Source organism: Anomaloglossus baeobatrachus, chromosome 4, assembly GCF_048569485.1.
Source record: "Anomaloglossus baeobatrachus isolate aAnoBae1 chromosome 4, aAnoBae1.hap1, whole genome shotgun sequence".
Taxonomy (NCBI): domain Eukaryota; kingdom Metazoa; phylum Chordata; class Amphibia; order Anura; family Aromobatidae; genus Anomaloglossus; species Anomaloglossus baeobatrachus.
In genome coordinates this window covers 392,141,659-392,156,226 of record NC_134356.1, presented here as the reverse complement: position 1 = coordinate 392,156,226, position 14,568 = coordinate 392,141,659, and the positions used below count along the sequence as shown (strand labels likewise).

The window sequence follows — 14,568 nt, the reverse complement described above, 5'->3', positions numbered from 1 at the left end:
GAGCACAACACTTAGACATATTGTTTATGCATATATTTCAGCAATTGTAATTTAAAAAAAGAAAAAAAAAAAAACCTTTCAAGTTTATATGCAGGTTTTGCCATGGATTTAGTCGTAGAATTGTAGCAGATGTCAAGAGTGAAATCTCCAATGATGGGACATGCTGCATATTTGAAAATCCACACCGCTTATCAATTTATATGCAGCAAATATCTGCCACTTTTCCACTTTCAGTTAAATTTCATCCCGGAGCGCAGTTTGCTATAAAAAACAAACAAACCACGCTGTACTTGTCGTACCGGGGGTCCACTGATGAGTCTCCGCTGCTGCTCCTGGTGCCTGGCATTGGCTGCGGCACCAACATCACGTCAACAGCGTGGCAGCTAATCCGTGAGTTCAGCAGCATATAAAGAATCTTCCTTTCAGAGCCACTGACTTCACTGATTGGCTGCTGCACTGTCTACGCCGAAGCCAATGCCGCGCACTGGAAGCAGCGGTGGAGACAGAGAAGGGGAATAGGATGTGGTTTGTTCTTTTCTAGCAAACTGCTAAGGAATAAACATTTACTTGAAAGGGGAGAACCCCTTTAAATCCGCATTTACCTTCCAGGTACAGTATGGGGACTCCCAGCTGCTCCCATGACAGATGATGTCTGGGGAGAGAAGGCTCCAAAATGCCTGATCTTTTTGTTACAGCAAGAGAAATGTTTCGACCACAGGAGTTTGACAGTGGTGATCTCTAAGGGTATTTGCGCACGTTGCAGAAATTTTCTGCACAAAAAAAAAAAAAAAAAAAAAAAAAAGAAGTGGAGAATAAAATGCACCTTGTGGCCAAAAAAGAAAAAAAAAAAAAAAAAAGCATGCGTTTTTTGGTGCTTTGTTTAGTGAATTCAAGGGTTGGAAGTGCTAACACGCAGGAAATTAAAAAAAAAAAAAAAACCAGAACAGTTGACGTGTTGCTTTTTGTTCTGCACCAAAAAAATGTAAAGAAAAAAAAAGGGACGTGCACAGCATTTCTGATTTGTCAGACTTTTCTGGGATAAGGATGACATGCAGAATTAAGCAACAACTGCACAAAAAAAAAACAAAAAAAAACATCAAAAACTGCACCGTGTACACAGGGACTTACCCTTCTGAAAATTTCTAACCACAAAGCAAAGCGAAGTGCATAGTATCTGGAAAAACCGGGAGAGAAAGCTGCCTGCTTTTACAGCTGACATGCACATGGGCATGTGAAGCCCCACAGGTGCCGTTGCTGCTTCGGTGCATTACCTTCAGGGACTCCACGTGGCGGGACGGTCTGGTCACAGGTAAGATGTCTAAGGATTGTCGTGACGCCACTCTCGGTATTGCGGTCATTGGGGACCGCCACTGCAGATTAAGGGGTGCCTGGGGCTGATTGTGGGTGCAGTCAGTTGTAGTGGCCTCCCGAGAATGAAGCAAGCCCCAGGGCCCTGTGTAAGTGTGTGGAACCACAAGGCGCAGAATGACTCAGGCACAGTCCAAACAGTCTTTCAGGGATTTTACTCACTGACGGTGGCAGGGTGAGTAACCCGGGCGTAGCTGGGATGAACCAGGCTGGAACGAGGTGTTCTTCAGGCTGACTTGTGAGGGTGGCTACTGACTCGCCTTCTTTAGCCCTTTTGTGTTTGTGGTGACCCCGACTTGCAGTCCCTACGGGGGTCACCCAGGGAAGTTACTGCTCCCCTCGTTTCGGCCCATTTGCTTGTAGCCTGGACCAGGTCAGAGGCACCACAGGCACAGCATGAATGAGACATTCCCTGCAGGTTTGTGTTGATCTCCTCGGGCAATAAAAACGGCATGAAGGTACTACACTTTCTATATACTAAACAATCCGGCAGGGAGATACAAGTTCTATTCAATGACCCTGTAGACTTGGGCACTAGTGGTCATCATCCTGACAATATCCAATAGTGTTAAAAGCAAATACCAATAGGTCACCTGGTGTTGACCCCCATAGTAGACAGACACGTCAGATCACTAACTGTCAGCTGCACAGCGCGAGTAGCAGTGCTAAAAAGTGATACATCAGATGGGCTAATCCTGAGTGAGAAAGATCAAAGGATATCTGCATCAATGGTGGCTCTGCTGTAAATACGTAGCCGGCATCATAGGGATAAATCCTCCATATAAAGCCAGGGTCACACTGGCGTATAGCTTCATATATGATATGCTAATGTTACTGGGCTCAGACTCTGCTGTGACTGTGATCCAAGTAAATATACAAAAAGACTGACCTGCAGATCCAACAGGTGACAACAGGTGCTAGCTGATAACACTTTAGAACTACAAAACATATACAGCTGCACACTGAAATGATAATGAATAAGGGAACTCTGGTATTGCATTACTGCTATAGGAATATTTGAAAGAAGAAATAAAAAAAAAAATAAAATGATATTTAGCATCTGTATTGGCGAATGCATGTGAGCCCAGTCACCATGGCAAGGTAATCTCTGTATATCGGGAACCTAACCTGAAATGCCACTATCTGGGTTAAAAACCACCATGTCTGGGCAGCTAGACTAAAAACCTAACTTGATATGCCACTATCTGGCATTCCAAATATTCCTATAGCAGTAATCCAATACCAGAGTTCCCTTATTCAATGTTAGCATTTCAGTGTGCAGCTGTATATGTTTTGTAGTTATAATGTGTTTTCAGCTAGCACCTGTTCACACCTGTTGGATGTGCGGGTCAGTCTTTTTGTATATTTATAGTGCATCTCTCCGCCCTACAACCAGGCAGTGTTCACGCCCCTTTATAGCTGGAATCTAGCTGCCCAGACATGGAGGTTTTTAACCCAGATAGTGGAATTTCAGGTTAGATTCCCGGTATACAGAGATTACCTTGCCGTGGTGACCGGGCTCACATGCATTTGCCAATACAGATGCTAAATATCTTTTTTTTCTTTCAAATATTCCTATAGCAGTGATGCAATACCAGAGTTCTTTTATTCATTGTTAGCATTTCAGTGTGCAGCTGTATAGGTTTTGTAGTGTAATCTGAGTGACATCTACTGTGATCTGATTCTATCATATGCGATAATCAGACCACAGGTGATGAGAAGGAGAGATTAATTTCTCCATCTTCTCCATTGCCTGTATGTGTACATCAGACTGCACTCGGATGTCATCAGTATATTCCGATGTTTCACATGCACCTATAGACTTGTATGGCTGCATGTGATCTGAGATACACTACCAATTACAGCATGCAAATGAGAATCAGCATGAGAAAAATAAATACAAATCAATCTGCATATCTGGTCTACTTCATTGACTAGCATTTGTCCGAGTGTACTGTGAGGTTTTATCGTGTTGCAATTTAAACACTAATGTGAGTGAACCCCAAGACTTTGTCTATACCTATAAACGTATCAATAGAATAAAACACTGAAAATCGGTCTCCAGAGGAATGCATTTTAAAACTACTTTTTCACAAGAAAATAATTCATACAAAATGTCAGGCTAGAAGAACAGACACTGAGCTCTAATTATTCTGACAAAAGCCCTGATCAGGGACTAGTGAAAAACCCTTCACACCTTCCAGACCGGGATTGTGTTTACATGGAAGTCTATGTTATATCACCATAACACCTAAGATGGTCCATGGTGGGTTCAGTAATACAGCTTGGGGTCCAGCTGCCCCTGCTGTAAAAGGGCTCTAAAAATCCTACAGTGGGCAAATAAGTATTTGATACACTGCTATTTTGCAAGTTTTCCTATCTACAAAGAATGGAGAGGTCTTTACTATTTAACGTAGGTACACTTCACATTGTATGATACTTAATTTGCATTTTATTGCATGAAATAAGTATTTGATACAATAGAAATACAGAACGTAATATTTAGTACAGAATCCTTTGTTTGCAATTACAGAGGTCAGCCGTTTCCTGTATTTCTTGACCAAGTTTGCACACACTGCAGCAGGGATTTTGGCCCACTCCTCCATACAGATCTTCCTCAGATCTTTCAAGTTTCGGGGCTGTCACTGGGCAACATTGAGTTTCAGCTCCCACCAAAGATTTTTTTACTGGGTTTAGGTCTGGAGACTGGTTAGGTCACTCTAGGATCTTAAAATGCTTCTTACGGAGCCACTCTTTAGTTGTCCTGGCTGTTTTTGGGGTCATTGTCATGCTGGAGGATCCAGACACGACCCATCTTCAATATGCTCACTGAGGGAAGGAGGTTGTTGGCCAAACTCTCACGATACATGACCCCATCCATCCTCCTTTCAATACAGTGCAGTTCTTCTGTCCCCTTTGCAGAAAAGCACCCCCAAAGTATGAGGTTTCCACCCCCATGCTTCACGGTTGGGACAGTATTCTTGAGGCTGTACTCATCCTTCTTCTTGCTCTAAACATGGCGAGTGGAGTTGATACCAAAACGTTTTATTTTGGTCTCATCTGACAAACAGGCCCGCGCATGTGGTAGCATGAGCAGGGGGACCTTGCGTGCCATGCAAGATTTTACCCCATGACAGCATAGTGTTACTAACACAGTAATCTTTGAGACTATGGTCCCAGCTCTCTTCAGGTCCTCTCATGCAGTTCTGGGCTGATTCCTGACCTGTCTCAGAATCATCCTTACCCCACGAGGCGAGATCTTGCATGGATCCCCAGGCCAAGGAAGATTGGCAGTCATCTTGTGTTTCTTCAATTTTCTAATAACTGCAGTTGTTGCCTTCTCACCAAGCTGCTTGCCTATTGTCCTGTAGCACAACCCAGACCTGTGCAGGTCCTACAATTTTGTCCCTGGTGTCAGACAGCTCTCTGGTCTTAGGGTATGTGCGCACGTTGCTTTTTACCTGCTTTTTTGCTGCTTTTTCTTCTGCGCTGTTTAATGCCAAAATGGATGTGTTCTTCTATTCAAGCAAAGTCTATGGGAATTTGGGTTTCTTGTTCACACTATGTTGTTCAAAATGCTGCCTTTTTGTGGCAGAACTTTGGTCAAAAACTCAGCTTTTCAAAGAAGCAACATGTCAATTGTTTTTGCCATTTGGGTTTTGCACTGCAAAGCTGAGTTTTTGACCAAAGTTCTGCCACAAAAAGGCAGCATTTTGAACAACATAGTGTGAACAAGAAACCCAAATTCCCATAGACTTTGCTTGAATAGAAGAACACATCCATTTTGGCATTAAACAGCGCAGAAGAAAAAGCAGCAAAAAAGCAGGTAAAAAGCAACGTGCGCACATACCCTTAGCAATGATGGAGAGGTTGAAGTGTGATTTATTAAGTGTGTTGACAGGTGCAATTAATACAGATAATGAGTGCAGAGTAGATGGGCTCTTAAAGAAAATTAACAGGTCTGTGAGAGCCAGAAGTCTTTCTGGTTGGTAGATGATCAACTATTTAATTCATGCAATAAATTGCAAATTAATTAGTTAAAAAAAAATAAATTAAGAATCAAACTGTGATTTTCTGGATTCTGTCTGTCACTGCTGAAGTGTACCTACGATAAAAATTACAGACTTCTCCAATCTATGTAAGTGGACACTTGCAAAATTGGCAATGTATCAAATATTTATTTTCCCCACTGTGCTGTACTATTGCCATACACAGATATATGGAGACTGTACCACTGCCCTATATGGATGGTACACAGATATATGGAGACTATACCACTCCCCTATAAGGATGGTACACAGATATATGGAGACTATACCCCTGCCCTATATGGATGGTACACAGATATATGGAGACTGTACCACTGCCCTATATGGATGGTACACAGATATATGGAGACTGTACCCCTGCCCTATATGGATGGTACACAGATATATGGAGACTGTACCCCTGCCCTATATGGATGGTACACAGATATATGGAGACTATACCACTGCCCTATATGGATGGTACACAGAGCTATATGGAGACTGTACCACTGCCCTATATGGATGGTACACACAGCTATATGGAGACTATACCCCTGCCCTATATGGATGGTACACAGATATATGGAGACTGTACCCCTGCCCTATATGGATGGTACACAGATATATGGAGACTATACCACTCCCCTATATGGATGGTACACAGATATATGGAGACTGTACCACTGCCCTATATGGATGGTACACAGAGCTATATGGAGACTATACCCCTGCCCTATATGGATGGTACACAGAGCTATATGGAGACTATACCCCTGCCCTATATGGATGGTACACAGATATATGGAGACTGTACCCCTGCCCTATATGGATGGTACACACAGCTATATGGAGACTATACCCCTGCCCTATATGGATGGTACACAGCTATATGGAGACTGTACCCCTGCCCTATATGGATGGTACACAGATATATGGAGACTGTACCACTGCCCTATATGGATGGTACACACAGCTATATGGAGACTGTACCACTGCCCTATATGGATGGTACACAGATATATGGAGACTGTACCCCTGCCCTATATGGATGGTACACAGATATATGGAGACTATACCCCTGCCCTATATGGATGGTACACAGATATTTGGAGACTGTACCACTGCCCTATATGGATGGTACACACAGATATATGGAGACTGTACCACTGCCCTATATGGATGGTACACACAGATATATGGAGACTGTACCACTGCCCTATATGGATGGTACACACAGATATATGGAGACTGTACCACTGCCCTATATGGATGGTACACAGAGCTATATGGAGACTGTACCACTGCCCTATATGGATGGTACACAGAGCTATATGGAGACTGTACCACTGCCCTATATGGATGGTACACAGATATATGGAGACTGTACCCCTGCCCTATATGGATGGTACACACAGCTATATGGAGACTATACCCCTGCCCTATATGGATGGTACACAGATATATGGAGACTGTACCCCTGCCCTATATGGATGGTACACACAGCTATATGGAGACTATACCCCTGCCCTATATGGATGGTACACAGATATATGGAGACTGTACCACTGCCCTATATGGATGGTACACACAGATATATGGAGACTGTACCACTGCCCTATATGGATGGTACACACAGATATATGGAGACTATACCACTCCCCTATAAGGATGGTACACAGAGCTATATGGAGACTGTACCACTGCCCTATATGGATGGTACACAGAGCTATATGGAGACTGTACCACTGCCCTGTATGGATGGTACACAGAGCTATATGGAGACTGTACCACTGCCCTATATGGATGGTACACAGATATATGGAGACTGTACCCCTGCCCTATATGGATGGTACACACAGCTATATGGAGACTGTACCACCGCCCTATAAGGATGGTACACAGAGCTATATGGAGACTGTACCACCACCCTATATGGATGGTACACACATATATGGAGACTATACCACTGTCCTATATGGATGGTACACAGAGATATATGGAGACTATACCACTCCCCTATAAGGATGGTACACAGAGCTATATGGAGACTGTACCACCGCCCTATATGGATGGTACACACAGATATATGGAGACTAACACCGCCCAATAAGGATGGTACACAAAGCTATATGGAGACTAACACCGCCCTATAAGGATGGTACACAAAGCTATATGGAGACTATACCACTGCCCTATATGGATGGTACACAGAGCTATATGGAGACTATACCACTCCCCTATAAGGATGGTACACAGAGCTATATGGAGACTGTACCACTGCCCTATATGGATGGTACACAGAGCTATATGGAGACTGTACCACTGCCCTATATGGATGGTACACAGAGCTATATGGAGACTGTACCACTGCCCTATATGGATGGTACACAGAGCTATATGGAGACTGTACCACTGCCCTATATGGATGGTACACACAGATATATGGAGACTGTACCACTGCCCTATATGGATGGTACACACAGATATATGGAGACTGTACCACTGCCCTATATGGATGGTACACACAGATATATGGAGACTGTACCACTGCCCTATATGGATGGTACACACAGATATATGGAGACTATACCACTGCCCTATATGGATGGTACACACAGATATATGGAGACTGTACCCCTGCCCTATATGGATGGTACACAGAGCTATATGGAGACTGTACCACTGCCCTATATGGATGGTACACAGAGCTATATGGAGACTATACCACTGCCCTATATGGATGGTACACAGAGCTATATGGAGACTATACCACTTCCCTATATGGATGGTACACAGAGATATAATGACTGTACCACTGCCCTATACAGATGGTATACACAGATTCTAGACGGCTGTACTATTGCCCTATACAAACAGTATATACAGATATGAAGACTGTACCACTGTCCCACACGAATGGTATACACAGATATATGGCGGCTGTACCACTGCCCTATATAGATGGTATACACAGATACAGGACAGCTGTACCACTGCACTATACAGATGGTATACATAGATATATGGCAGCCGTACCACTGCACTATACAGATGGTATATACAGATATATGGCAGCCGTACCACTGCACTATACAGATATATGGCAGCCGTACCACTGCCCTATACAGATGGTATATACAGATATATGGCAGCCGTACCACTGCCCTATACAGATGGTATATACAGATATATGGCAGCCGTACCACTGCACTATACAGATGGTATATACAGATATATGGCAGCCGTACCACTGCCCTATACAGATGGTATATACAGATATATGGCAGCCGTACCACTGCCCTATACAGATGGTATATACAGATATATGGCAGCCGTACCACTGCACTATACAGATGGTATATACAGATATATGGCAGCCGTACCACTGCCCTATACAGATGGTATATACAGATATATGGCAGCCGTACCACTGCCCTATACAGATGGTATATACAGATATATGGCAGCCGTACCACTGCCCTATACAGATGGTATATACAGATATATGGCAGCCGTACCACTGCACTATACAGATGGTATATACAGATATATGGCAGCCGTACCACTGCCCTATACAGATGGTATATACAGATATATGGCAGCCGTACCACTGCACTATACAGATGGTATATACAGATATATGGCAGCCATACCACTGCCCTATACAGATGGTATATACAGATATATGGCAGCCGTACCACTGCACTATACAGATGGTATATACAGATATATGGCAGCCGTACCACTGCACTATACAGATGGTATATACAGATATATGGCAGCCGTACCACTGCACTATACAGATGGTATATACAGATATATGGCAGCCGTACCACTGCCCTATACAGATGGTATGTACAGATATATGGCAGCCGTACCACTGCACTATACAGATGGTATATACAGATATATGGCAGCCGTACCACTGCACTATACAGATGGTATATACAGATATATGGCAGCCGTACCACTGCACTATACAGATGGTATATACAGATATATGGCAGCCGTACCAGTGCACTATACAGATGGTATATACAGATATATGGCAGCCGTACCACTGCACTATACAGATGGTATATACAGATATATGGCAGCCGTACCACTGCACTATACAGATGGTATATACAGATATATGGCAGCCGTACCACTGCACTATACAGATGGTATATACAGATATATGGCAGCCGTACCACTGCACTATACAGATGGTATATACAGATATATGGCAGCCGTACCACTGCACTATACAGATGGTATATACAGATATATGGCAGCCGTACCACTGCCCTATACAGATGGTATATACAGATATATGGCAGCCGTACCACTGCACTATACAGATGGTATATACAGATATATGGCAGCCGTACCACTGCACTATACAGATGGTATATACAGATATATGGCAGCCGTACCACTGCCCTATACAGATGGTATATACAGATATATGGCAGCCGTACCACTGCACTATACAGATGGTATATACAGATATATGGCAGCCGTACCACTGCACTATACAGATGGTATATACAGATATATGGCAGCCGTACCACTGCCCTATACAGATGGTATATACAGATATATGGCAGCCGTACCACTGCACTATACAGATGGTATATACAGATATATGGCAGCCGTACCACTGCACTATACAGATGGTATATACAGATATATGGCAGCCGTACCACTGCACTATACAGATGGTATATACAGATATATGGCAGCCGTACCACTGCCCTATACAGATGGTATATACAGATATATGGCAGCCGTACCACTGCACTATACAGATGGTATATACAGATATATGGCAGCCGTACCACTGCACTATACAGATGGTATATACAGATATATGGCAGCCGTACCACTGCACTATACAGATGGTATATACAGATATATGGCAGCCGTACCACTGCACTATACAGATGGTATATACAGATATATGGCAGCCGTACCACTGCACTATACAGATGGTATATACAGATATATGGCAGCCGTACCACTGCCCTATACAGATGGTATATACAGATATATGGCAGCCGTACCACTGCACTATACAGATGGTATATACAGATATATGGCAGCCGTACCACTGCACTATACAGATGGTATATACAGATATATGGCAGCCGTACCACTGCACTATACAGATGGTATATACAGATATATGGCAGCCGTACCACTGCCCTATAGAGATGGTATATACAGATATATGGCAGCCGTACCACTGCACTATATGGATGGCATACACAGATATATTGGAGATACATGCATACAGCAGCCATAGCAATAAGTGTCAGAGAAATCACTAACATTCTCCCATACAATGTGCAGTCCATGACTTGTGGAGCTGTGGCACATGCCCGCTCTGTGACTCCTGCTGTGGGCGTTAGATGCCTGTGCCAGGCTGCCCTTGCTTGTGCCCAGCACTCAGCCCTCCCTGTGTGCTCGGGACTGGTGTATACAGAAGGATACGAGGTGTCTGTGGAGCACGGACAGGCGGCCTCCTCCGGGAGCGATCCCACAGCCCTGGGCCTGCATGCTTCTACGGTCCGCCGCCTACTTCTCGGGTGTAGGTCACACCGGCCTCCCTCCTTGCCTGATAAACCTCCGTCCCCGGAGCCTCCTCCTACCGACCGGAGCCTGCACCGCCCCGAGCAAAGGGCAAAGAGCGCAGCCATAGCGGGCCCTGCACTACCCGGCGGAAGGGCACACACCAGCCCAGGGCAGGCGGCCCCACAGCACGCAGCGATCGTTACCGAGCCCAGTGCCGCCTGCAGTACACAGAGCCCATCACCTCAGAATAGGAGGCGTTAGGTTCCAAGTGTCAGGTGTCAGTCCCTCACAAGAGCTCTGCATGCTGGAGTGAATGGAAACTTTTAATCCAGCAGGGACTGATATCAATAATCCAGTTCATGAACCCACAATCTGGGGGGTATCTGGGGGGTATCTGGGGGGTTTTAGGGTATACAGTAGGTATAGTATTTTGCTTTGCACTTTAATTCACTGTGGGTGATTTTGGATGTTTTGGGGTTTTTTTTAAATAAGTTGTTTAAAATTGCTGTTTTAAGGGTTATATATTTTGTTATGCAACATTTTTCCCTTTAGCTATAATTTTTGGGTTTTAGGGTATGCCCGCACACTGCGTTCTTGATTTGACAAAAAAAATGCAGCCGCTGGCAGACTTGGCAACTGTAAACACTGCGTTTGACAAAAACGCATCCAAAACACGTTTTTTTTAAAGGAGAAATAAAATCTGATAGGATAATTAATAGATAGCTAGAATAGAAAAAATAGAAAGAAATAACAGAATAGCTCGATAGAGCGACAGCTAGCTTGGACAGCTTTTTTTTTAAATTTTTTGGGGTACAAAAATGATGTGGGGTCCTCCCCATTTTTCTAAAACCAGCCAGGGTACAGCAGACAACTGGGGGCTGAAATTATTAGGGTGGAAAGGGTCATCGTTATTTGGCCCTTTCCAGCCTAACAATAGCAGCCCACAGCCGCCCCAGAAGTGGCGCATGCATAAGATGCGCCAAATCTGGCGCTGAACCCAGCCCTTCTCGTTGCCCTGGTGCAGTGGCAATCGGGTAATAAGGAGTTAATGGCAGGCCACAGCAGCCACTAGATCCTATATTAGTGATGACAGGCATCTATGAGATCCCGCCCCCATCACTAATCTGTAAGTAAAAGTAAATAAACACATACACCCCCAAAATCCTTTATTTGGAATACAATACAAAAAACACCCTCTTTCACCACTTTATTAACCCCTAAACACCCCTACTGGTACGAAGTAATCCAAATGAGATTCCACGGTGATTCAGCTATAGTACATCCCTGACCTGTCACAGGAGCATCATAGAGCAAGACTGCCCACTGACAGCAGGCAGTAGACCTCAGAGGTTCACCCGAGTTCATTCTCATCGCGCCACTCTGTCTCTGTGTCACGGCCTGATTTGCGGTCACAGGTGAAGGACTCCAACTGTGACCGGAAATCACCTGAGTGATGACACCGCTGATCGCGCTGCTCACTTCAGTCACTTAGGTGATTTGCTGTTACAGTTGGAGAACTCCAGCTGAAGCAGTGGCTAACCTGAGTGACTTCACTGCTGATAGTGCGACTCACTCCAGTTTCTGTGTGGAGCTCACAGCGGCAGTCTTGCTCAATGGCGCTCGCTGTGAGTGTCAGATGTAGCAGTGCTGGAAGCGTCGTGGGACCAAGTATGGATTACGTCGGACGTGGAGGGGTGTTTGGGGGTTAATAAAGTAGTGAAAGAGTGGCTTTTTGTCTTTAATTTCAAATAAATAATTTTTTGGGTGTTTGTGTTTATTTACTTCCATTTACAGATTAGTAATGGGGGGGGGGGTGTCTCAGACGACTGGCATCACTAATCTAGGACTTAGTGGCCGCTATGGGCTGCCATTAACTCACTATTGACCTGATTGCCACTGCACCAGAGAAATCGTGATGAGACGGGTAAAGTCCCAGGACTGTCACAGCTAATGGATGCGGCAATTCCGTGTGGCTACTGGCTGATAATTTTAGGCTGAGGGGTTCCCAATAACACGGGTCTCTCCAGCTTCAGAATCCCAGCCCTTAGCTGTGAGGCTTTATCTTGGCTGGGTATCAAAATTGAGGGGGACTGCACGCTGTTTTTTTAAAACTTATTTTACTTTTGATATACACCCGCCCACCGGCGGCTGTGATTGGTTGCAGTCAGACAGGTGTCACTAAACGTGCAGGCGCGTCTGACTGCAACCAATCATAGGCGCTGGTGGGCAGAGGAAGCAGTGAATATGAGATGAGTCTAATGAGCGGGTGTAGTGAATATGAAATGAGCCTAATGAGTAACCGGCACTTTCAGAAGCAGGAGAAGCTGTGGGAACAGTGTGAAAGCAGCACCGCACCAGTGATTGGTGAGTATGACAAAAACAAGACAAAATGGTGACAAAACGTGACCAAAAACACAAAAAGAATGAACATGCTGCATTTTTTTTAGGCAAAGATTTTGACATACAGTGGAACCTTGGTTAATGAGAACAATACGTTCTGGGAGTGTGCTTGTAAATCAAGTTACTCATTCAGCAAAGCAAGCTTTCCCATAGGAAATCATTGCAATGCAGACAATTCGTTCCACAACTTGTTAAATGTCCCATCCTGGTCCTCTATTGTGCCATTCCACACATGCAGAAACACACACAAACACACACACACACACACACACACACACACATATTATGCTCACCTTACCTTCCGTTCCATCGCCGGCCCGCTGGAACTTGCTGTTCGCCAGTACGGGATGTGTATCTGGTAACCATCACGACGAGGGAGGAACTTCCGCTGCCAGAGTGCTGACGTCAAAGGCAGGAGCCGCTTGCCTCTGATTGGCCAGCACGCTGCCTTTGAGTAGCGGCTGACAGGGGAAGTTCCTGCCTCGTCACGATGCTTGCCGATACACAGCCTATACTGGCGAACTACAAGACCCAGGAGGCCGGCGATGGAACGGAAGGTACACATATCATGCTCACCTTACCTTCCATTCCATCGCCGGCCTCCTGGATCTTGCAGTTCGTCGAGAGGATTCCTCCCTCGTCGTGATGTACCGGCGAACTACAAGAACCATCAGGCCGGCGATGGAACAGAAGGTAAGGTGAGCATAATACTGTATGTGTGTGCGTGCGTGTTTGTTTGTGTGTGTTTGTGCGTGCTTGTGTGTGTTTGTGTGGACTGCAAGTGCGGGTTAGAGCGCGGTGGATGTATGGAACCGGATGTGTGTGCGGTGAGTATTTTGCTCGTACAGCAAAGCTTTCTCGTAAACAGAGTTACAAATTTACAGAAAGCTTTGCTCGTTCAGCGAAATTCTCGCTAACTGGGTTACTCGTTAAGCGAGGTTCCACTGTATATTTTGTCAAACAAAACGCTGCCTTAAAAAATAGCAACGTGCGGATGAAAATTTTGATTTCTCATGGACTTTGCTGGTGAAGCAAAAGCATGCAGTTTGTGAATGACACAGTGCAGTTTAAACGCAACCAAAACGCAAGAAAAAAACGCAACATGCGCACATGGCCTTAGGTCCAGTTGCCAAATCTTTGTGATTTGTCTCTCTTTTTTTATAATTGAAGTGTAGATGGATCCGCTCATCCCTAATGAGGAAGATTTGAAGAA

The 14,568-nt window shown here is 44.6% G+C and overlaps 1 protein-coding gene across 1 annotated transcript in view; it reads right to left on the bottom strand.

Moving 5' to 3' along the window:
* Nucleotides 1–11,164, bottom strand: part of PHYH (phytanoyl-CoA 2-hydroxylase) — a 63,741-nt gene extending 52,577 nt beyond the window's left edge. The window contains exon 1 of the mRNA XM_075342587.1: nucleotides 10,875–11,164. Within this exon, the coding sequence (XP_075198702.1) occupies nucleotides 10,875–10,940 (66 nt within the window). The 5' untranslated portion in view covers nucleotides 10,941–11,164. The remainder of the gene's footprint in view (nucleotides 1–10,874) is intronic.
* Nucleotides 11,165–14,568: the final 3,404 nt, after the last annotated feature.